The sequence below is a fragment of the Pelophylax lessonae genome (assembly GCF_965119305.1).
Source record: "Pelophylax lessonae genome assembly, chromosome: 1".
NCBI classification, from domain to species: Eukaryota; Metazoa; Chordata; class Amphibia; order Anura; family Ranidae; genus Pelophylax; species Pelophylax lessonae.
The window spans coordinates 206,998,025-207,023,089 of NC_138768.1; the positions used below are offsets into that span (position 1 = coordinate 206,998,025).

The 25,065-nt window shown below is 38.2% G+C and overlaps 1 protein-coding gene across 1 annotated transcript in view; it reads left to right on the forward strand.

Moving 5' to 3' along the window:
• ADAMTS19 (ADAM metallopeptidase with thrombospondin type 1 motif 19) overlaps window positions 1–25,065 on the forward strand; it is a gene marked incomplete at its 3' end in the record, with an annotated part of 395,950 nt that overhangs the window by 123,532 nt on the left and 247,353 nt on the right. Inside the window, exons 5-6 of the mRNA XM_082272872.1 lie at window positions 2,840–2,923; window positions 5,001–5,158. Coding sequence (XP_082128998.1) covers window positions 2,840–2,923; window positions 5,001–5,158 — 242 coding nt within the window. The remainder of the gene's footprint in view (window positions 1–2,839; window positions 2,924–5,000; window positions 5,159–25,065) is intronic.

Consider the following 25,065-nt stretch of genomic DNA (forward strand, 5'->3'; position numbering starts at 1 on the left):
TGCTTCACTTGTTGCCCCCTTTAAAGAGACCACAACCCAAACAACCATTTCTACTGTATCAACACATTCTACTTTCCTGGATACATCCCTGGCATCCTGTACAGTGCATACAAACTGGCTTATTAACTGCTGCCATTTTGTGTATTGCCAAGAACGCTGTCCCTGGATGTAAACCGAATGCTTCCAGGGCTGGTTAGAGGCTCTGTTTGCATGTAACCCCTTGGCCAATGTCATATACCATCACCTACTGCAGACAACATGTATTAACCTTAGCCTTCTATGTTGGTCCACGTAAACAATGTGTTGATGCAAGCAGAGTTTAACATTTTCATTTACATATTTTTTCAATATCATACAATAATTAAAAATTTAGCCTGTCAGTAAAGAAACCCACATAATACAGCATACAACAAATATGGAAACAACTGGTGTTACATAATTATAAAATCTCTTTTTTGGACATACTTGAAATAGAAAAATATAAACTTACCAGCTAAATTATTTTAACTGTTGGCAATAAAAACAGAGTTTTCTACTAGGTAGAGGAATCAGTATAGCTAGCACCACATCCTGTATGTGTATACTCAAAAAAGAAAGGGAAAAAGGGCACTGTGAACTTTAAAGGTGCTGAAGCACAAACTGTCTAAAACCTATTTATAGTTCACATTAAAAACATATATATTCACAGTTAAAATAAATTAAGAACTAGGGAACCCTCTTGGTTGTATTGGACCCCACAATGGGTTATCTGCTATAGCTTTATATAGTTTATATAGGGGGTCCTCATACACCTTTGCTCTTTGTCTCTACACGCTTCACGGGATAACCTGCTTCTTCTGAAAGACCTTGAAGGATATGTGATCTACACAATCATAGAAGTAAAAACAGAAACATTACATCAATTTCCACATAATACACTGAAGTATATATATCAAAGCACTTGTTTCAAAAATTGTACTCCTTATCATACTCTCTGAGGCCAAACATCCAATCACCACAAACTCCAACCAAGGGGAGAAAAAGGCTCTCCACCACTGGGACCCCCATGAGGCAGGCATAGGGGCACCCCACAGGAGTGGCTGAGGAAAGAGAGAGAGATAGAGCAGCACAAGGTAAGGCACTGTTAATACATAGATGTAACTCTTTTAGCCAGGATCAAATCTATTAAAACCTTTATTCAGTCATGAGGTGAATGGGGAGTAATCGAAGAGCAATGGGGAGGTATTCTTTCAGCTCATGTATTCTTCAGATTGCGTTGGTGAAAAGATGATCAAATCAGTATTAGAATAACTTGAGCCAATATTGATACCTATCACCTACAGTATAAGAAACAGATCAATAGTGGGGAACGATTACTCAAACTCCGCCAAAATTATCACATATGAAAGTCCCAAAAAGTATACTGTATAATACCAAGAACTAAAACACTATTTTACACAAAATTATTGCAGTAGTTGTGATGTTATCCTGTTTTATAATTCTATAAATTATTTGGGATCCACCCAAGGACCAGGTCCATCTAGAAAAAGTAAATAAAGGGGGAGACTATATTCAACTTAAATTTGCATAATCTCAATATTTCCTTCATCCAAATTCTATTCTCAAGTGCCTATCATCACATAACTAGCACCCTTTTAAACCATACATCCCAAACATACCAATCAAAATACTCTCAAAGTACCCCATTGAAAAGTACCCCATCACTTGGTCAATCACTCTCCACAGACCACCCTCCATCAGTAACTATCATCTACCCCATCTTCATCCACTTGACCCATATCACATCCACCACCAGTCAGACCACACCACACAACACATTCATGAACCTAATTACCCCACACTCGTTCCACATAATGGTGTCACTTCATACACCTGAACATACCAGCTATACAACACATGCACATACTCCCTCCTCCACCCAACTCTCACCCAAACCACCCTACACATGCATGAACCTGTCAGACCCCAATCTTCATCATTCCTATTAAGTGCATCAATCACTTCTTTCAAATCCCACCTATACAGCACATACACACCCCCTCCTCCCCACAGCTCTCACCCAAACTACGCATAAACATAATCAGACCTGTCAGGCACCCTGTCTTCATCTTCCCCATCAATGTGTCACCACATCCTCCAATACACAGTCCTGCATAACATAGCATGCTGAACCTAAATTAAACTCACATGAATATCATAAGGAAAAGGAACAACACAACGTGCCAGAGTGAGAAACAGAAGATCTGTACTTGCTTGACTGTATAAATACATGTGCCTCCTCCCAATGCTGCCATTCCTCCCTCCTCCAACCCAAAACTATAATTTATAGGTTTCAATCTGTTCATTCTTCAGTACCTTCAAAGTCCAAGGTGCCCTTTCTCCTTTCCTTTTTGAAAAACGTATTTGTTGCATACATTTGTGAAACTACACTGCTGCCCCAAGGCGTATCTGCAAAATGTGGTCCATAACGCTAGTCCAACAGAGTTAAATAAATAAATAGTAAATAAATTCATTAAGCAGGTATGTTTTGGAGGTAGTCCAATCCTACTTAAAATGAAAGGAACTGAACAAAAGCCTATATTTGCTCAATTGTAGCTGGATACCTTCAGTGTGTACCTACACCAAACACAACAAAGAAAAAAAGAAAAAAAAGGCACCCACTCAAATTACAGCTAGCAGGACAAAGGTGCACATGGACAAAGCAGTCCACAGAACAATACTATGCAAAAAAAATGTCACCATGCAGCACAAAATTATGAATGCCAGTGTCAAAGAATTTGTATTAGACATATTTTTACCAAAACAATAAGATAACTGAATACAGTTTCTATCTCTACAGGTATACAACCTATTTCAGCACAAAAGTTTAGGCGTGCAAATTAATCTACGGGTTACAAAACTTGTTCTTCTTCATGAAACACCGGTGAGTTTTCTTGTTTGTTCGTTTCTTAAAGTGTATCTGTTTCCTCTCTGCTAAGTGTTTGTTTGTGGAGAAATAAAAAACATATAAGAAAATTGATATTGACAAAATCAGTTCAGGAAATATATTTAAGCTAAAACTTTGAAACCAAAGACTGGATGTTTGGGGTCATGGAGGCAAATTTTATTTTCACTTGCCCTCCCCTTCTTTTTAGCATCTCAAAAAAACAAAAAAAAAAAAAACAAGCAAACATTGTTTGGCTTAACTAACAGATAAAAATTTTTTCCAAAAGAAGGCCTCATGCACACTGAACGTTTTAGAGCTGCTGTTTTTGACTTCAGGCATTTCATTCTGCAGCCAGTAAACTCCCCAGCATGTTATTCTATGTGTCCATGCACACATAGGCTGTAATCAGCGTTTTTTGGCAGGGGAATTTACTGGCTGGAAAAATCCCCCAAAACTAGTGGGATTTAAGAGGCGTTTTTCAGCTGAAAGAACGCTCTAATTCTGGTAAAAGCTGAAAAACGCTGAAAAGCGGCATTTATCAGTGTTTTTGAGCCATAAGCTTTTGTGGGAGTATAGTTTTGCTAAAAAAAAAAAACGCCACAGCTAAAAAACTCTGAAAAACGCTACTGCAAAAATGCAGCAAAATTCATTCTACAGCTACAGCTTTCTATAGCTAATGCTACTGGCGTTTTTATAATGTCCAGTGTGCATGAGGCTGAAAGCAAATGTGAGAAGTTCATTGTTGGTTTTGTCTCTTTCTTGATTTTAAATTTCTAAAAAGACTGGGTTATGGCCTGCCAGAAAAAAAAATAGTCCAGGACATAATACAATAAAATCTGTATTTGATGCCAGAAGCCCAGTAAATCGTATGTTTTTCTGTTAACGATTTACTAACAGATACAGCCAGTGTTAGTGGATCCCTTCAACAATTTATTTGCAAGAGAGTTTTATGGAAGTGGGATGCCATTAAACAGCTTTTATTGAGCTAAATGAATTAAAGAGGTGACTAGCTTGTGCAATGACTCTGAATTATTTTGATTCAGCTGTACCAACCCAAATTATTGCTGATGCATGTGGATTTAGGTGCCATCCTAGTTCAGAAACAACATGTCAGGGATTACAGTTCTATTCAATATGCAAGCAGAGCACTGATGTGGAAAGATGATACTCCCAGAGTGAAAAAAGAGATTTTAGCTGCTGTTTGGAGATGTAAACGATTTCATGCATATCCTTATGGACTTGATTTTGAGATTGTAACAGATCACAAGCCATTGAAAGTTATACGCTCTTTTTGCTCTAAATCTTCTGCCAGAATTAACAAGTGGGTCCTTCGTCTTGCTGATTAAAAAAATAAATATATAAAAAGATACATCTGTGTTTGTTTCTTTGCATCAACAGGGACGATCCATGAAATAGCATGCGCTTCTGAAAAGTCAGATCTTAGTTGACTCCTGCATGACCTTCTTTATGCAAACAAATGTTCAATTCATTTGCATTGCCTGCAAATATTAGTAATTGCCTGTCTGGCCTTGGCAAATCATGGTGATAGATTTTCACTTTCTTTTACCATGCTTCCGTAGACCTAAACGTCAATTTTATTTTAATTTATTTAAACCTTTAATATTAAATGTCTTTGTTGGTGAAATTATATTTGAGGTACAATGTATTTTAAAGCTTTACCATGATTATTTACCTGATGAATAATTTTACAAATGAAAACTACAGCTACAGAAAATATGACATTTTAGTCTTGAATAGAAAATTAAAATGTCACTCCAGATCCCAGTTTTAAAACCTACATGTAATACATTTTCACTCTATCCTCTTTTAGTACCAGTTAGGTATCATTTGCAATTGAAAAATTCCTAGCATGTGTATGATAAGTTAGAATCCTTTTTTTTTTTTCTATAGGAAAGAGGAATATGAAGTGTTCAAAAATGCTTGGCAACCATTTAGGTTTTATATTTTGCTATTCTGAATTGGCTTCTAAAGTTTACTTTGCTTTGCCCTACTGCTGTTTGACTGAGTTTGTATTTGTGCTGTTATTCATAATAACACATAGGCTTTTTTATAGGCAGATATGTACATAGGACACCATGGGGAAAAGATGTTGGAGAGCTTTTGTAAATGGCAGCTTGATGAATTTGGGAAAAAAAATGATGTCCACATGGAAATGTCTACAAGCTGGACAGAAGAATATTCAGCTGTAGATGCTGCAGTTCTTATAACAAGGTATATTGAATGCAATTATTTTGCATCTTCGTGTGTTTTATCTATTATTGTGGCATTTTCTATCTTACACATATTAAAAGGATTAAATTAATGTTGAATTTAGAGTGTGTTGGTCTAGTTTTCTGAAAAAAAAGTCACGTGGGCTTTTATCTAGGGCACCACCATTTCAGGGAGAGACACATTAAACAGTTTTTGAGAAAAATAAAGAAATCTACTGCACATGTAGAATGATGTTTCGAGGTGGATCATTCCATCCCAATGCTTGGACAAATCTAAAGGGGAAGGAGATGAGTCAAATACTCTGGAATCCTGGTGATCAGGGAACCTTATCATTGCTGCTCTTTCCCCAGCTGTACTTTCCAGAAAAGCTGAGATTTGCATTGGTTTTGTAAAAGGAGATAACTGGCGGGCATGATTACCCCCCCCCCCCCTTAAATTTCAATATATTACAGAAAATAAAGACATAAAAAAGTAAAACTACCACAAATCTGAGCTGTAATTGGCATTACAATTGTAGTTGTAAAAACGTTACCTAACTCAAGATCATAAAGATATGACAATTGCTACACTTCACCTTTAGAAGCATGTTACATGTTCCACCCGATTTTTTAATGTTTCCAGTTCTGCTGGCGCTGCCCCCCGTAGCAGCAGTATGGGGAGACGTTTCCCATGCTAGCTGTCTCTTTTGAAAACAGAGCAGCCATGTGGGTCTCTGCCCACACGGCCACGTCATTCATAAACACAGCTCTGTATGTCTAAAGGAACCACAAGAGGCTGTCGACATGTAGTACTCAATGAACTACCATGGCACTGTGGAGTGCTGTGGTAGTTCATAGAGTCTTCCTGTCAGGGAGTAGTGGCTTCCATGTATGGGTAAGCCAATACACTAACAGTGTGCAGGAGACCTGTATGGCATCAGTGATTTGCTGATTGCTAGTGCAATGCTTTTCAGGCTCCTACTACAAAAAATAATAAATGCACATTTTGTTTACCTACAAAAAAAATGTGCATTTATAATTTTTCAAAAAAAAAAGTGAACTTATCCTTTAAATTAACTTTAGATAAACAACTCTACACCAATTAGCTTTTTTGATCATTATTTTATGTTTTACAGCTTATTGTTTTGTTAACGCTGTTGTAGTAGCAAATAAAATGTAAATTCTGTTACTTAACCTATATTTCAGAAGCCACCATAGAAGAACTATTATCTGAGTACAGTAAATTGTCCCTACAGTATGTGGCATTTTTGCCAAAAGTGTGGCACTTTTTGTCTGATTTCCAGTTTTTAACAAATCCCCTGATTTGAACCTTTGTACCATATCCCTGAATAATCCCTGAATGTGTGTGGCACAGAGATAACTGAGATTGCCCCCAGTGAATACTGTGATAGCTGCCAGAACAGATACAATAGTCACACTGCTATCCAACACACTTACCAATTCTAACAACATTTTGTATTAGTCATCCCTATTCTATCTTTTCCCAATGTCAGTGTCAAATTAGTTGAATGCTGGTATGCAAAAGATGCTTGGTTTTTAATATAAAAGAAGGTTATATATTACAATTCTGCTTACAGCACACTTTCTAAGTAACACTGATAATTATTTGAAGAAAATACAGTGCATAAGTGCAACATGGAAGCTAACAGAGAATGCCTTCAGTGGATAAGTGATAGTTGACTGAATTTTACATTTATTCAGCATTCATTTTTATTTATACGTGTGCATTTTATTGCAATAAGGCATTAAGGAATGTATAAAACAGAATCTACGTGTATGTAAACTCTAAGAATAAATGTATTCTATTTATGGTCTGTTAAATACAGTATATCACTAAGAATGTTTTGTTATATCTGTTAATTTAGTGCAAAAAATACAAATAAAATATAGCTGACAGCAATCTTGTTAGCTGATAACTTTCTGTGCTCTCTTCCTCTGCGCACAGTTATCAGCTAGCATTGTTCCCAGGTACGTATCTCCCTTGATTACAAAATAATCCCCCCTATGTTACGGAGAGAGGGAGGTATTATAAAGACTCCTAACACATTCCCTTCTTTCCTAGAGTGACAACATAGTCCCTCCTAGATGCAGTATAGTTGTCATCCCAGAACAGGAATTGTGTTTCTGGAAGGATCAACAGGTAAAAATAAAGAAGAAAAAAGTGTGGAAAAAAACAAATTGAGCCCAGGAAAGTTTAGCTTCAATGTATTACATTTTTGCTCTTGGGTTTACATATGTTTTCAAAACTGTTTGTTTTATAGGTAAGATAAATTTAAAACATTTCAAAAAGATGAAAAGATATAAGGTGCAGACAAATTTAGGGAAGTTGATTTGCTTATGTACTCACCCATGTAGGTGTTTTTTTTTTTTTTTTTTTTTACCAATGGCCAGAAATAATTCTCTTCTTCTCTGATTCTGTTTGCAGTTACAAGAAAACACTAACTGTGACATGATTACACTTGATAGAGTTCCAAGAAAATGCTGATAGTGTGCTTAGTAGGGATGATCGAACGGTTCGGGTCCACCATCGGTTCGGCCCGAACATTGGGTGTTCGAGGTTCGGCCGAATTTAGAACTTTTTGCCCAAAAAGTTCGGAATTCGGCAACCAGAACCGCCCAAAATGCAATGCTTCAGGAAATGGGCTTTAAAAGCCCGTGATTGGACCAGAACCATTAGCAAAAGCCAATTGAGGGGGCAGAAGAATGCTAGGAATGTGATTGGAGTGACTAGGGGGTCCCTAGACCAATCATTAGTGAATACGCCCCCCAGTATATAAGATCGCCCCCGCCATATTCCCAGCATTGTTATAATGGACATGGAAGAGAGTGGAAGCAGTTCTGTTAATTTTACTTTAAAAGTGTCATTTAGCTATTTTTAGTGTGAGGAAAGGGATATCTAGTGTAGTTAGAGTGCTCCTTTACACTTAAGTTAGCTTCAAAAATTTAGTTTCTGTAGGGAAAGTGTTAAGTGTCAGGGGACCGTAGTGTAGTGTAGGGTTAACTGACAGTGACTGCTATGGCAGGGTGACAAAACCCTTCCATAGCAGGGTGACCGCTATAGAGAAATGATCATTTCTCTGCTTCGGAACAGGAATGTGGCTTCTCACCAGCAAGCATTTTTTAATGCTGCAGGGGCTGCCACTGCCAGTGCTTTTTTGAGGACATGTTTGATGTCAGACATGACATCTGAATATGTGTATAGGGGGTATATATAGACATATATGTCTGAATATATACCCCTAGACATATATAGGTGTGATAGTAGCAGAAATAAATGCTTGCGCTAATGAAATCATTTACAGTAATATATTTCTGCTACTATCACACCTATATATGTCTAGGGGTATATATTCAGACATATATGCCTATATATACCCCCTATACACATGTTCAGATGTTTTGCCTGCCTCAAAAGAACCCCAAAAAATGCCAAAAAAACGCTAGTGTCAAAAAAAAAAATGCCCAGGTGTGTTTTTGCTGGCATTTTTTGGGGGGTTTTGGAGGCAGGCAAAACATCAGAACTTGTGCACAGTACCACTATACACAAGTTCAGATGTTTTGCCTGCCTCAAAAGAACCCCAAAAAATGCCAAAAAAAACGCTAGCGTTAAAAAAAAAATGCCCAGGTGTGTTTTTGCTGGCATTTTTTGGGGGGTTTTGGAGGCAGGCAAAACATCAGAACTTGTGCACAGTACCACTATACACAAGTTCAGATGTTTTGCCTGCCTCAAAAGAACCCCAAAAAATGCCAAAAAAACCGCTAGCGTCAAAAAAAAAATGCCCAGGTGTGTTTTTGCTGGCATTTTTTGGGGGGTTTTGGAGGCAGGCAAAACATCAGAACTTGTGCACAGTACCACTATACACAAGTTCAGATGTTTTTCCTGACTGCAAAGAACCCAAAAAAATGCCTGCTATTAAACCGGCAAGGTGTTACAGCAGAGAAGCCATATTCCTGTGCTTAAAGTTTTCTAATACAAACGATCTTTTTTTTTATGGTTCTGGACATGCTACAGAGCTGAAACTTCACAGGTACACCTTTTAGACCCCCCAGACACAAAATCACACAAAAAAAGTTCTTAAAAATTGTCATTTTTGATAAAAAAGCCAATTATTGAAAAATTAAAAAAAAAAAAAAAAAAAAAAAAAAAAAAAAAGAGATTTTTTGATTTTTACTTTGGATTTAGTATCTGGGGGGTCTAAAAAGTGTACATGTGAAGTTTCAGCTCTGTAGCATGTCCAGAACCCCCCAAAAATTAGCATTTTCTTATAATTTTTATTAGAACAGGAATACGGCTTCTCTACGGCGCTTTTTCTTGCATTTATCGGGCATTTTTGGAGGCAGGCATGACTTTTTTTGGATTTAGTGTCTGGGGGGTCTAAAAAGTGTACCTGTGAAGTTTCAGCTCTGTAGCATGTCCAGAACCAGAAAAAAAGATAATTTTTCAGTAGAGCAGGGATGGTGGGACCCCTCTTTTACACTTATATGATCTTTTTTTGGGGTTCTGGACATGCTACAGAGCTGAAACTTCACAGGTACACCTTTTAGACCCCCCAGACACAAAATCACACAAAAAAAGTTCTTAAAAATGGTCATTTTTGATAAAAAAGCCAATTATTGAAAAATTAAAAAAAAAAAAAAAAAAAAAAGAGATTTTTTGATTTTTACTTTGGATTTAGTATCTGGGGGGTCTAAAAGGTGTGCATGTGAAGTTTCAGGTCTGTAGCATGTCCAGAACCAGAAAAAAAAAGATCGTTTGTATTAGAAAACTTTAAGCACAGGAATATGGCTTCTCTGCTGTAACACCTTGCCGGTTTAATAGCAGGCATTTTTTTGGGTTCTTTGCAGTCAGGAAAAACATCTGAACTTGTGTATAGTAGTACTGTGCACAAGTTCTGATGTTTTGCCTGCCTCCAAAATTCCCCAAAAAATGCCAGCAAAAACACACCTGGGCATTTTTTTTTTTGACGCTAGCGTTTTTTTTTGGCATTTTTTGGGGTTCTTTTGAGGCAGGCAAAACATCTGAACATGTGTATAGGGGGGATATATAGACATATATGTCTGAATATATACCCCTAGACATATATAGGTGTGATAGTAGCAGAAATAAATGCTTGCGCTAATGAAATCATTTACAGTAATATATTTCTGCTACTATCACACCTATATATGTCTCGGGGTATATATTCAGACATATATGCCTATATATACACCCTATACACAAGTTCAGATGTTTTGCCTGCCTCAAAAGAACCCCAAAAAATGCCAAAAAAAACGCTAGCGTCAAAAAAAAAATGCCCAGGTGTGTTTTTGCTGGCATTTTTTGGGGGGTTTTGGAGGCAGGCAAAACATCAGAACTTGTGCACAGTACCACTATACACAAGTTCAGATGTTTTTCCTGACTGCAAAGAACCCAAAAAAATGCCTGCTATTAAACCGGCAAGGTGTTACAGCAGAGAAGCCATATTCCTGTGCTTAAAGTTTTCTAATACAAACGATCTTTTTTTTTCTGGTTCTGGACATGCTACAGACCTGAAACTTCACATGCACACCTTTTAGACCCCCCAGATACTAAATCCAAAGTAAAAATCAAAAAATCTCTTTTTTTTTTTTTTTTTTTTTTTTAATTTTTCAATAATTGGCTTTTTTATCAAAAATGACCATTTTTAAGAACTTTTTTTGTGTGATTTTGTGTCTGGGGGGTCTAAAAGGTGTACCTGTGAAGTTTCAGCTCTGTAGCATGTCCAGAACCCCAAAAAAAGATCATATAAGTGTAAAAGAGGGGTCCCACCATCCCTGCTCTACTGAAAAATTATCTTTTTTTCTGGTTCTGGACATGCTACAGAGCTGAAACTTCACAGGTACACTTTTTAGACCCCCCAGACACTAAATCCAAAAAAAGTCATGCCTGCCTCCAAAAATGCCCGATAAATGCAAGAAAAAGCGCCGTAGAGAAGCCGTATTCCTGTTCTAATAAAAATTATAAGAAAATGCTAATTTTTGGGGGGTTCTGGACATGCTACAGAGCTGAAACTTCACATGTACACTTTTTAGACCCCCCAGATACTAAATCCAAAGTAAAAATCAAAAAATCTCTTTTTTTTTTTTTTTTTTTTTTTTTTTTTTTAATTTTTCAATAATTGGCTTTTTTATCAAAAATGACAATTTTTAAGAACTTTTTTTGTGTGATTTTGTGTCTGGGGGGTCTAAAAGGTGTACCTGTGAAGTTTCAGCTCTGTAGCATGTCCAGAACCATAAAAAAAAAGATCGTTTGTATTAGAAAACTTTAAGCACAGGAATATGGCTTCTCTGCTGTAACACCTTGCCGGTTTAATAGCAGGCATTTTTTTGGGTTCTTTGCAGTCAGGAAAAACATCTGAACTTGTGTATAGTGGTACTGTGCACAAGTTCTGATGTTTTGCCTGCCTCCAAAACCCCCCAAAAAATGCCAGCAAAAACACACCTGGGCATTTTTTTTTTGACGCTAGCGGTTTTTTTGGCATTTTTTGGGGTTCTTTTGAGGCAGGCAAAACATCTGAACTTGTGTATAGTGGTACTGTGCACAAGTTCTGATGTTTTGCCTGCCTCCAAAACCCCCCAAAAAATGCCAGCAAAAACACACCTGGGCATTTTTTTTTTAACGCTAGCGTTTTTTTGGCATTTTTTGGGGTTCTTTTGAGGCAGGCAAAACATCTGAACTTGTGTATAGGGTGTATATATAGGCATATATGTCTGAATATATACCCCGAGACATATATAGGTGTGATAGTAGCAGAAATATATTACTGTAAATGATTTCATTAGCGCAAGCATTTATTTCTGCTACTATCACACCTATATATGTCTAGGGGTATATATTCAGACATATATGTCTATATATCCCCCCTATACACATGTTCAGATGTTTTGCCTGCCTCAAAAGAACCCCAAAAAATGCCAAAAAAACGCTAGTGTCAAAAAAAAAAATGCCCAGGTGTGTTTTTGCTGGCATTTTTTGGGGGGTTTTGGAGGCAGGCAAAACATCAGAACTTGTGCACAGTACCACTATACACAAGTTCAGATGTTTTGCCTGCCTCAAAAGAACCCCAAAAAATGCCAAAAAAAACGCTAGCGTTAAAAAAAAAATGCCCAGGTGTGTTTTTGCTGGCATTTTTTGGGGGGTTTTGGAGGCAGGCAAAACATCAGAACTTGTGCACAGTACCACTATACACAAGTTCAGATGTTTTGCCTGCCTCAAAAGAACCCCAAAAAATGCCAAAAAAACCGCTAGCGTCAAAAAAAAAATGCCCAGGTGTGTTTTTGCTGGCATTTTTTGGGGGGTTTTGGAGGCAGGCAAAACATCAGAACTTGTGCACAGTACCACTATACACAAGTTCAGATGTTTTTCCTGACTGCAAAGAACCCAAAAAAATGCCTGCTATTAAACCGGCAAGGTGTTACAGCAGAGAAGCCATATTCCTGTGCTTAAAGTTTTCTAATACAAACGATCTTTTTTTTTATGGTTCTGGACATGCTACAGAGCTGAAACTTCACAGGTACACCTTTTAGACCCCCCAGACACAAAATCACACAAAAAAAGTTCTTAAAAATTGTCATTTTTGATAAAAAAGCCAATTATTGAAAAATTAAAAAAAAAAAAAAAAAAAAAAAAAAAAAGAGATTTTTTGATTTTTACTTTGGATTTAGTATCTGGGGGGTCTAAAAAGTGTACATGTGAAGTTTCAGCTCTGTAGCATGTCCAGAACCCCCCAAAAATTAGCATTTTCTTATAATTTTTATTAGAACAGGAATACGGCTTCTCTACGGCGCTTTTTCTTGCATTTATCGGGCATTTTTGGAGGCAGGCATGACTTTTTTTGGATTTAGTGTCTGGGGGGTCTAAAAAGTGTACCTGTGAAGTTTCAGCTCTGTAGCATGTCCAGAACCAGAAAAAAAGATAATTTTTCAGTAGAGCAGGGATGGTGGGACCCCTCTTTTACACTTATATGATCTTTTTTTGGGGTTCTGGACATGCTACAGAGCTGAAACTTCACAGGTACACCTTTTAGACCCCCCAGACACAAAATCACACAAAAAAAGTTCTTAAAAATGGTCATTTTTGATAAAAAAGCCAATTATTGAAAAATTAAAAAAAAAAAAAAAAAAAAAAAGAGATTTTTTGATTTTTACTTTGGATTTAGTATCTGGGGGGTCTAAAAGGTGTGCATGTGAAGTTTCAGGTCTGTAGCATGTCCAGAACCAGAAAAAAAAAGATCGTTTGTATTAGAAAACTTTAAGCACAGGAATATGGCTTCTCTGCTGTAACACCTTGCCGGTTTAATAGCAGGCATTTTTTTGGGTTCTTTGCAGTCAGGAAAAACATCTGAACTTGTGTATAGTAGTACTGTGCACAAGTTCTGATGTTTTGCCTGCCTCCAAAATTCCCCAAAAAATGCCAGCAAAAACACACCTGGGCATTTTTTTTTTTGACGCTAGCGTTTTTTTTTGGCATTTTTTGGGGTTCTTTTGAGGCAGGCAAAACATCTGAACATGTGTATAGGGGGGATATATAGACATATATGTCTGAATATATACCCCTAGACATATATAGGTGTGATAGTAGCAGAAATAAATGCTTGCGCTAATGAAATCATTTACAGTAATATATTTCTGCTACTATCACACCTATATATGTCTCGGGGTATATATTCAGACATATATGCCTATATATACACCCTATACACAAGTTCAGATGTTTTGCCTGCCTCAAAAGAACCCCAAAAAATGCCAAAAAAAACGCTAGCGTCAAAAAAAAAATGCCCAGGTGTGTTTTTGCTGGCATTTTTTGGGGGGTTTTGGAGGCAGGCAAAACATCAGAACTTGTGCACAGTACCACTATACACAAGTTCAGATGTTTTTCCTGACTGCAAAGAACCCAAAAAAATGCCTGCTATTAAACCGGCAAGGTGTTACAGCAGAGAAGCCATATTCCTGTGCTTAAAGTTTTCTAATACAAACGATCTTTTTTTTTCTGGTTCTGGACATGCTACAGACCTGAAACTTCACATGCACACCTTTTAGACCCCCCAGATACTAAATCCAAAGTAAAAATCAAAAAATCTCTTTTTTTTTTTTTTTTTTTTTTTTAATTTTTCAATAATTGGCTTTTTTATCAAAAATGACCATTTTTAAGAACTTTTTTTGTGTGATTTTGTGTCTGGGGGGTCTAAAAGGTGTACCTGTGAAGTTTCAGCTCTGTAGCATGTCCAGAACCCCAAAAAAAGATCATATAAGTGTAAAAGAGGGGTCCCACCATCCCTGCTCTACTGAAAAATTATCTTTTTTTCTGGTTCTGGACATGCTACAGAGCTGAAACTTCACAGGTACACTTTTTAGACCCCCCAGACACTAAATCCAAAAAAAGTCATGCCTGCCTCCAAAAATGCCCGATAAATGCAAGAAAAAGCGCCGTAGAGAAGCCGTATTCCTGTTCTAATAAAAATTATAAGAAAATGCTAATTTTTGGGGGGTTCTGGACATGCTACAGAGCTGAAACTTCACATGTACACTTTTTAGACCCCCCAGATACTAAATCCAAAGTAAAAATCAAAAAATCTCTTTTTTTTTTTTTTTTTTTTTTTTTTTTTTTAATTTTTCAATAATTGGCTTTTTTATCAAAAATGACAATTTTTAAGAACTTTTTTTGTGTGATTTTGTGTCTGGGGGGTCTAAAAGGTGTACCTGTGAAGTTTCAGCTCTGTAGCATGTCCAGAACCATAAAAAAAAAGATCGTTTGTATTAGAAAACTTTAAGCACAGGAATATGGCTTCTCTGCTGTAACACCTTGCCGGTTTAATAGCAGGCATTTTTTTGGGTTCTTTGCAGTCAGGAAAAACATCTGAACTTGTGTATAGTGGTACTGTGCACAAGTTCTGATGTTTTGCCTGCCTCCAAAACCCCCCAAAAAATGCCAGCAAAAACACACCTGGGCATTTTTTTTTTGACGCTAGCGGTTTTTTTGGCATTTTTTGGGGTTCTTTTGAGGCAGGCAAAACATCTGAACTTGTGTATAGTGGTACTGTGCACAAGTTCTGATGTTTTGCCTGCCTCCAAAACCCCCCAAAAAATGCCAGCAAAAACACACCTGGGCATTTTTTTTTTAACGCTAGCGTTTTTTTGGCATTTTTTGGGGTTCTTTTGAGGCAGGCAAAACATCTGAACTTGTGTATAGGGTGTATATATAGGCATATATGTCTGAATATATACCCCGAGACATATATAGGTGTGATAGTAGCAGAAATATATTACTGTAAATGATTTCATTAGCGCAAGCATTTATTTCTGCTACTATCACACCTATATATGTCTAGGGGTATATATTCAGACATATATGTCTATATATCCCCCCTATACACATGTTCAGATGTTTTGCCTGCCTCAAAAGAACCCCAAAAAATGCCAAAAAAAAAACGCTAGCGTCAAAAAAAAAATGCCCAGGTGTGTTTTTGCTGGCATTTTTTGGGGAATTTTGGAGGCAGGCAAAACATCAGAACTTGTGCACAGTACTACTATACACAAGTTCAGATGTTTTTCCTGACTGCAAAGAACCCAAAAAAATGCCTGCTATTAAACCGGCAAGGTGTTACAGCAGAGAAGCCATATTCCTGTGCTTAAAGTTTTCTAATACAAACGATCTTTTTTTTCTGGTTCTGGACATGATACAGAGCTGAAACTTCACATGCACACCTTTTAGACCCCCCAGATACTAAATCCAAAGTAAAAATCAAAAAATCTCTTTTTTTTTTTTTTTTTTTTTTTTAATTTTTCAATAATTGGCTTTTTTATCAGAAATGACCATTTTTAAGAACTTTTTTTGTGTGATTTTGTGTCTGGGGGGTCTAAAAGGTGTACCTGTGAAGTTTCAGCTCTGTAGCATGTCCAGAACCCCAAAAAAAGATCATATAAGTGTAAAAGAGGGGTCCCACCATCCCTGCTCTACTGAAAAATTATCTTTTTTTCTGGTTCTGGACATGCTACAGAGCTGAAACTTCACAGGTACACTTTTTAGACCCCCCAGACACTAAATCCAAAAAAAGTCATGCCTGCCTCCAAAAATGCCCGATAAATGCAAGAAAAAGCGCCGTAGAGAAGCCGTATTCCTGTTCTAATAAAAATTATAAGAAAATGCTAATTTTTGGGGGGTTCTGGACATGCTACAGACCTGAAACTTCACATGCACACCTTTTAGACCCCCTAGATACTAAATCCAAAGTAAAAATCAAAAAATCTCTTTTTTTTTTTTTTTTTAATTTTTCAATAATTGGCTTTTTTATCAAAAATGACAATTTTTAAGAACTTTTTTTGTGTGATTTTGTGTCTGGGGGGTCTAAAAGGTGTACCTGTGAAGTTTCAGCTCTGTAGCATGTCCAGAACCAGAAAAAAAGATCATATAGGTGTTAAAGTTAAAGGAGGCTCCCGAACCACATCCCTGTTCTACTGAAAAATTATCTTTTTTTTTTTCATGGTTCTGGACATGCTACAGAGCTGAAACTTCACATGCACACCTTTTAGACCCCCCAGATACTAAATCCAAAGTAAAAATCAAAAAAATCTCTTTTTTTTTTTTTTTTAATTTTTCAATAATTGGCTTTTTTATCAAAAATGACAATTTTTAAGAACTTTTTTTTGTGTGATTAATAGTCCCTGGGGCATGACCCAGAACCCTAGGCACTTTTTAGGGGCATTTATTGGGTTTTAGGGCTTAAAAATGGTGTTTTTTGATTACAGAAGTTCGGGTCCCATTGATTTCAATGGGGTTCTGAAATCCGAACCGAACTTTCGTGAAGTTCGGGTGTTCTGGTCGAACCGAACTTTTCAAAAGTTCGATCATCCCTAGTGCTTAGGTCTCAGATTTATGGACATCAATGCTTTCGTAATACATTTGGTATTACATATTGTTACTTTCATCTTAAAGTCAAAAAAGTATTACTTTTTTTTTAAAAGACATAGAGCAGAGCAAATCATGCCAATCCTCTGTGTCATATTGGCCAGGTTATCTATCTTGCATATTGCTGTTTTAGGCTGAATTTGAGCTATAATGTTGGTAATGAATAGCTCTGGTCTTAAAGTTCACATGCTTTCTTTGAAGAATTTATCTTGCTCACACCTGACTTCCATAAAAAAGATATCTGGCCATCAAATGCAGTATTGGCATTAACCACTTGCCTACTGGGCACTTTTACCCCCTTCCTTCCTAGGCCAGTTTTCAGCTTTCACCGTTGTTGCACTTTGAATGGCGATTGCGCAGTCCAGCAATGCTGTATTATCATTTTTTTTCACCCAAAAAGAGCTTTATTTTGGTGGTATTTAATCACCACTGGGTTTTTCTATTGTTTGCGCTATAAACATAAAATAGGCCAAAAATTTTGTAAAAAAATTTATAAAATTTTGCAAATAAATGATCTTTCTTCATAAATTTAGGCCAAACTATATTCTGCTTAATTTCTGGAGAAAATAACCCAAATCAGTGTACGAAGTTATAGCAAACTATAGGATATATATCTAAAAACGTATCAGTCCTGATGTACTGACAGCCTATTTAAATTTCTTGGGTCCCAAAAATGCCAGAACAGTACAGAAACCCCCCAAATTACATTTTTGGAACAGTCTGAAGTATTTAGTAAGAGGCACGGTTCATTTTTTAAAGTTGTAATTTTTTGTCACTTTTTTTTTAAAGAAAACAGAAAATTTCCTTTTAAATACTTACTGTAATTTTCCTTTCCTGGTGGACTCCATGGCAGCATACTTAAGGGTTAACCCCGCCTCCACTCCTCCCATATAGGACCCCACTCCCATAAATCTTTGCTCTGAGTCAGAGGCCGCGTTCTGTAACTAGCCTACTCGTGACTCTGTAACTAGCCATACACACTTGGGTGGGCAATTGCAGAACAAAAGAAAAAGGTTTAATTGACATTGTCAACTGACAGGACTTGCAAACCAAAATTAGCAGACGATAAAGAGACTGGCTCTACACAATAATGAGCCATAAATGTATAGATCAAGGACCACAAGGCCGCCTTACCGATTACATTGGGAACTACCTGCTGCAAAGCCTCCCAGGATGCAGACACACTCCTGGTCGAGTGAGCAGTCACCATCCCCAAAGGAGCCAAGCCCTACCCTCTGTGAGCCTGTGGCCAATTCAGACAATCCATGGCACAATTGACCTAGAGGAGCAGGTTTCCCTTCTTCCTTTTCAGCAAAAAGAATGAACAGGCGTTCTGAAGCCTGAAGGAAGCTGTAACTTGTAGATATAACTTTGCAATATCTGAGAGATTCCTAGAACCAAAGGAAGGCACTGCTGAGACTCAAACTCAGGATTCCCTGTTTACTAGACATGTGCTCTAACCAACTAAGCCACAGCAAGACATCTCCCACGTCTAAAGGGTGCAAGTTAGTACTCTAAATGTTGGCAGAACAATTTCTTTGTTCCCATGAAAGACTGATGTACCCTTGGGAATTGAGGCAAGCATAGGTAACAGCACCACTTGAACTGGAAGGACAATCAGAAAAGTTCTCCATGACCGGTAAATCCATCTTTGAGTCTTTTTATGCCGATGTGATAGCCAGGAGAAAGGTGAACATGACAGAGAGGCCTTTAACAGAGACAGCCGTAGAACACTCCACTTTAATTCCCGAGAGGGAGTTAAGAACAAGAAGAAGACTTAATTTGGAACACCTTCGCTTACTCTGAGGTCTGAGCCTAGTTGCTCCCTTGAAGAATTGTTGGATAGGAAAAGATTTCTAGACCTGGAAACACCTGTGAAGGCCGCTAAAGTCGACACTTTTACTCTAAGAGAGCTGTCTGATAGATCCAAATCTAAATCCAACTGGAGAAAGCCCAGAATATTTAGAACTTCTAGATAACTACATGATCTGTCAGCAGCAGACATGTATTGCACAGACTTTGACCAGATTCTCCCATAAACTTTGTTTGTGTTCACTTTCCTAGCATTCAAGAGAAAGGAGATGACTCTAGCGGATCAGCCTAGGACCTCCAATCTCAAGAACCAGACCGTCAGACATAACTGTGCTGGAAATGTTTGTAGAATTGCACCTACTGACAAAAGGTCTGGCCTGAGGAGAAGGAGCACTGGGTTCCAGTAGCTGAACAGTGCTAGTAAGGGGAACCATGGCCTAATTGGCCAATTAGGCATCACTGCTGCTGCTAGGCACAACTTCTGTTCTGAGGATGACCAGGACTGGACAAAACGCTCAGGACCCGCTGCATTTCCAATGATCCATCAGACCATCTGCGCCTGAAAAACCTCCACATGTAGAGACAATTTGTTGTTGTCCAATTGAACTCTGGAAAGAAAATCTGTGACTCCGGGGACATAAGCCTCTAAGATGTAGGCTTGATTCTTCTGAGCCCAAGACATAATTGGCTCTGCTTCCTGTAATAAAGAACAGGCTGTGTGCCCCCCCCCCCCTTGTCTTTTAACATAGGAGACCGCTGAAGTGTTGACTAGCCTGAGAGCACTGACGCTCCCTTCATGTTATGGTGAAAGGCCTGTAGGGTGCAGAAGGCTGCCCATAGTTTCAGAATGTTCAACACAATCTTGTTAAATTGACAGCCCTGCCTGTCTTGAGCTATCTCTGACAAGCAGCAAGCCCCCCATCCCATACTGGTGGTATTGGACGTGATTGTGAACCAGGAAATGGGGCAATTGAATTGCAAATGAGCCAGTTTCTCCATTGCAGCCACCAGGGCACTCACTATTATGACTTAGTTATGTAGATGACCTGAATTCTGCTTCCTGGCTCCCACTGCTGGAGAAACTCCTTCTGGAAGGGCTGCCTTCTTCGGATCTTCCACTTGATTATAGAATCCATAGACACCATAGTGTCGATCATTTTTGACACTGAAAGTCAGTGGGAAGAAGACAGGGCCAGGAGTATTCTGTTCCAGAACATTGGTATCCAGAGATAAAGCAATGGTCCTCTTGATTATATCGAACGGAGCCCCCGAGGCACACAAGAGACTGAGTGGGCTCCAGGTATCTCTTTTCCAGAATCAGTTGCCAGCCGAATTTGAGGATCATTGAAAAACCCTTAGCTCTGGGTTCCAGGAGCTGCTCTTTGTCTTGGGATAGTAGGAGAAAGACATCCAAGTAACTATGCAGGCCTATGCTCCATGGTTTGATAAAGACTATAACAACCAATAAGATCCTGAAAACACACAGAGTGATGTTAAAGGCCGGAACGGTAGACAAGGGAGCTGGAAATGGTCTTCACCTACGGCGAATCGAAGGAACTTGTGGAAGTCTTTTACAATGGGCACATGAATGTAAGCATCTTTAGGTCTATTGGAAATGAGCCAGTCACCTGGCCGGACCCCTATGACTAAGGGACAATGTTTCCATATTGAACTTCTCCTTTTGATGAAAATTGTTTCAGCTGCGCGAGGTCTAAAATTTGCCTCCGCAAGCTGTTCCTCTTCAGGACCGTAAAGAGGGGCAGGTACATGCCCTGAAATAGCTCGCATTCTCAGCAGCACTTTGTGACACCATTGACTTTACATAATACAAGAGTATATGTTTCATTTTACCTCAGAGTGAGGCAAAAATCTGTGGCAACAAATCCAAGATGAGGAGGACTTCTGATGAACCGTGCGTGTCCTGAAAAGACTGCTTTGGTAGACAAGTGACCTGGAGATGGTCTTGACCTACAGCAAACCGAAGGAACTTGTTGAAGTCCTTTACAATAAGCACATGAAATTAAGTATCTTTAGATCTATTGGAAAAGAGACAGTCACCTGGCCAGCCACCCCTATGAATAGGGTGACAGTGTTTCCATCTTGAACTTCTCCTTTTGATGAAAATTGGTTTAGGTGGGCGAGGATGAAGAAGACTCGCCCATGCGTGTCCTGAAAGGACCGCTTTGACGTTTCAATAGTCTGAGGCTTAAACTCAGTAGCTTCTTGTAGAAAAAACATATAGGGTGTTTACGTGTATGGCCCTTAATCTGTGTGGGTAAAAAATTCACTCAAGGGTAAATCTCTTCCACAGGGTGACGGTTGATCAGGCTTAACAGCAAAATGAAAAAAAGGGGGGGTTGTGGAAGGTAAAGGATACTCCACAGCAAAGAGATCAACAAAGGGCACCACTGGGATAGTATTCAAAAAATTCTATATGAAAACTTTATTTAGGCACTTATGCCAAAAGAATTGAAACATCATATACATGTGAAAAAGTGTGGCACATCGATAACAATAAAATAATTTAAAAACAAACAGACAGTATGACATGGACACCCTCCCGTCCAGATGAACTGCAAAAGGCTGATATAGGATACACAGTGACTAGAGATGATCGAACGGTTCGGGTCCACCATAGGTTCGGCCCGAACATTGGGTGTTCGAGGTTCGGCCGAATTTAGAACTTTTTGCCCAAAAAGTTCGGAAGTCGGCAACCAGAACCGACCAAAATGCAATGCTTCAGGAAATGGGCTTTAAAAGTCCATGATTGGACCAGAACCATTAGCAAAAGCCAATTGAGGGGGCAGGAGAATGCTAGGAGTGTGATTGGAGTGACTAGGGGGTCCCTAGACCAATCATTAGTGAATACGCCCTCCAGTATATAAGATAGCCCCCGCCATATTCCTAGCATTGTTATACTGGACATGGAAGTGAGTGGAAGCAGTTCTGTTAATTTTACTTTAAAAGTGTCATTTAGCATTTATTAGTGTGAGGAAAGGGATATCTAGTGTAGTTAGAGTGCTCCTTTACACTTAAGTTAGCTTCAAAAATTTAGTTTCTGTAGGGAAAGTGTTAAGTGTAAGGGGACCGTAGTGTAGTGTAGGGTTAACTGAAAGTGACTGCTATGGAAGGGTGACAAAACCCTTCCATAGCAGGGTGACCGCTATAGAGAAATGATCATTTCTCAGAGTTGCTTCGGGACAGGAATATGGCTTCTCACCAGCAAGCATTTTTCATGCTGCAGGGGTTGCCACTGCCAGTGCTTTTTTGAGAACATGTTTGATGTCAGACATGACATCTGAACATGTGTATAGGGGGTATATATACACATATATGTCTGTATATATACCCCTAGACATATATAGGTGTGATAGTAGCAGAAATATATGCTTGCGCTAATGAAATCATTTACAGTAATATATTTCTGCTACTATCACACCTATATATGGCTAGGTGTCTATATACATATAATTATGTGTGTATATATACCACTATACACAAGTTCAGATGTTTTGCCTGCCTCAAAATAACCCAAAAAAAATGCCAAAAAAACGCTAGATTCAAAAAAAAAAATGCCCAGGTGTGTTTTTGCTGGCATTTTTTGGGGGGTTTTGGAGGCAGGCAAAACATCTGAACTTGTGTATAGTGGTGTATATACACACATACATATATTTATATACACACCTAGACATATATAGGTGTGATAGTAGCAGAAATATATGCTTGCGCTAATGAAATAATTTACAGTAATATATTTCTGCTACTATCACACCTATATATGGCTAGGTGTCTATATACATATAATTATGTGTGTATATATACCACTATACACAAGTTCTGATGTTTTGCCTGCCTCAAAAGAACCCCAAAAAATGCCAAAAAAAACGCTAGCGTCAAAAAAAAATGCCTAGGTGTGTTTTTGCTGTCATTTTATGGGGGTTTTTGGAGGCAGGCAAAACATCTGAACTTGTGCACAGTACCACTATACACAAGTTCAGATGTTTTTCCTGACTGCAAAGAACCCAAACAAATGCCTACTATTAAACTGGCAAGGTGTGAAAACCGAGAAGAGAAGCCAACCCCCTGTGCTGTGAAGTTTCAGCTCTGTAGCATGTCCAGAACCATAAAAAAAAGATTTGGAAAACAAAGAGTTAAATAATGTGTGACCGGAATACCAGTCTCATGAAATAACTCACCCCGCGCACAATGATCTAGTATTGAATAGATGGCAACAAGATATAATTAAGATGACGTAAAGTCTCACAGCAGCTGCTATACAGATAAAATTGTTACAAAAGGTGTTGAGAATATTGAACCAAGTAAAATATAACTGAACACTAGCAGCGCTAAGGTAAACAGATCTATTGTAAAACACAACGTCCCTAAAGACTAATAAAATATATATGTGTGTACAGTCCATACAGTGGTATATCAGGCACAATCCATCCACCAGGGTAGGGAGTGAAGGGTCTTGTCTGTTCTGCCAAAGTTCAACCACACTCCAGTGCTCCCCCCCTTTAAATTGAACACTCACCAAAACACGGTGAATATAGAGCCTTCAATACGATCCACCAATCAGCGGGTGTATAGATCACTGCTGGGCTGTACCTAGCTGCTCCTCCCTCCAACTTTTCCTCCGTTCAAAAATTCATGTAATTGAACAAAGTGGGGGCAACAATAGTGTAATTCTGCAACACTTTATTTAAAATCACACAAAATAACAAGCCCCTCTCCCCTCCAGATGGCTACTTACAAGAGGGCTATGGAGTGAAGGCATAAAGCTCAAAATATGCACACTCGATGACCATTCCAAAGAAAATTCCTGCAGCCTAATAGGAATCCCGAATGATGACCAGTGTGCAAAGTATAGCGACCGCGCACATCGGCTCTGACGTTTCGTCCACTTGACTTCTTCTGAGAACCACTGTATGGACTGTACACACATATATATTTTATTAGTCTTTAGGGACGTTGTGTTTTACAATAGATCTGTTTACCTTAGCGCTGCTAGTGTTCAGTTATATTTTACTTGGTTCAATATTCTCAACACCTTTTGTAATAAAAAAAAGATTGTTTGTATTAGAACACTTTCAGCACAGGGGGTTGGCTTCTCTTCTTGGTTTTCACACCTTGCCGGTTTAATAGCAGGCATTTTTTTGGGTTCTTTGCAGTCAGGAAAAACATCTGAACTTGTGTATAGTGGTACTGTGCACAAGTTCTGATGTTTTGCCTGCCTCCAAAAACTCCCATAAAATGCCAGCAAAAACACACCTGGGCATTTTTTTTTGAGGCTAGCGTTTTTTTTGGCATTTTTTGGGGTTCTTTTGAGGCAGGCAAAACATCTGAACTTGTGTATAGTGGTATATATACACACATAATTATATGTATATAGACACCTAGCCATATATAGGTGTGATAGTAGCAGAAATATATTACTGTAAATGATTTCATTAGCGCAAGCATATATTTCTGCTACTATCACACCTATATATGTCTAGGTGTGTATATAAATATATGTATGTGTGTATATACACCACTATACACAAGTTCAGATGTTTTGCCTGCCTCAAAAGAACCCAAAAAAAATGCCAAAAAAAACGCTAGCGTCAAAAAAAAAATGCCCAGGTGTGTTTTTGCTGGCATTTTTTGGGGGTTTTTGGAGGCAGGCAAAACATCAGAACTTGTGCACAGTACCACTATACACAAGTTCAGATGTTTTTTCTGACTGCAAAGAACCCAAAAAAATGCCTGCTATTAAACCGGCAAGGTGTGAAAACTCCTGTGCTGAAAGTGTTCTAATACAAATGATCTTTTTTTTATGGTTCTGGACATGCTACAGAGCTGAAACTTCACATGTACACTTTTTAGACCCCCCAGATACGAAATCCAAAAAATCTCTTTTTTTTTTTTTTTTAATTTTTCAATAATTGGCTTTTTTATCAAAAATGACAATTTTTAAGAACTTTCTTGTGTGATTTTGTGTCTGGGGGGTCTAAAAGGTGTACCTGTGAAGTTTCAGCTCTGTAGCATGTCCAGAACCAGAAAAAAAAGATCATATAGGTGTAAAAGGAGGGTCCCACATCTCTGTTCTACTGAAAATTTATCTTTTTTTTTTTCATGGTTCTGGACATGCTACAGAGCTGAAACTTCACATGTACACTTTTTAGACTCCC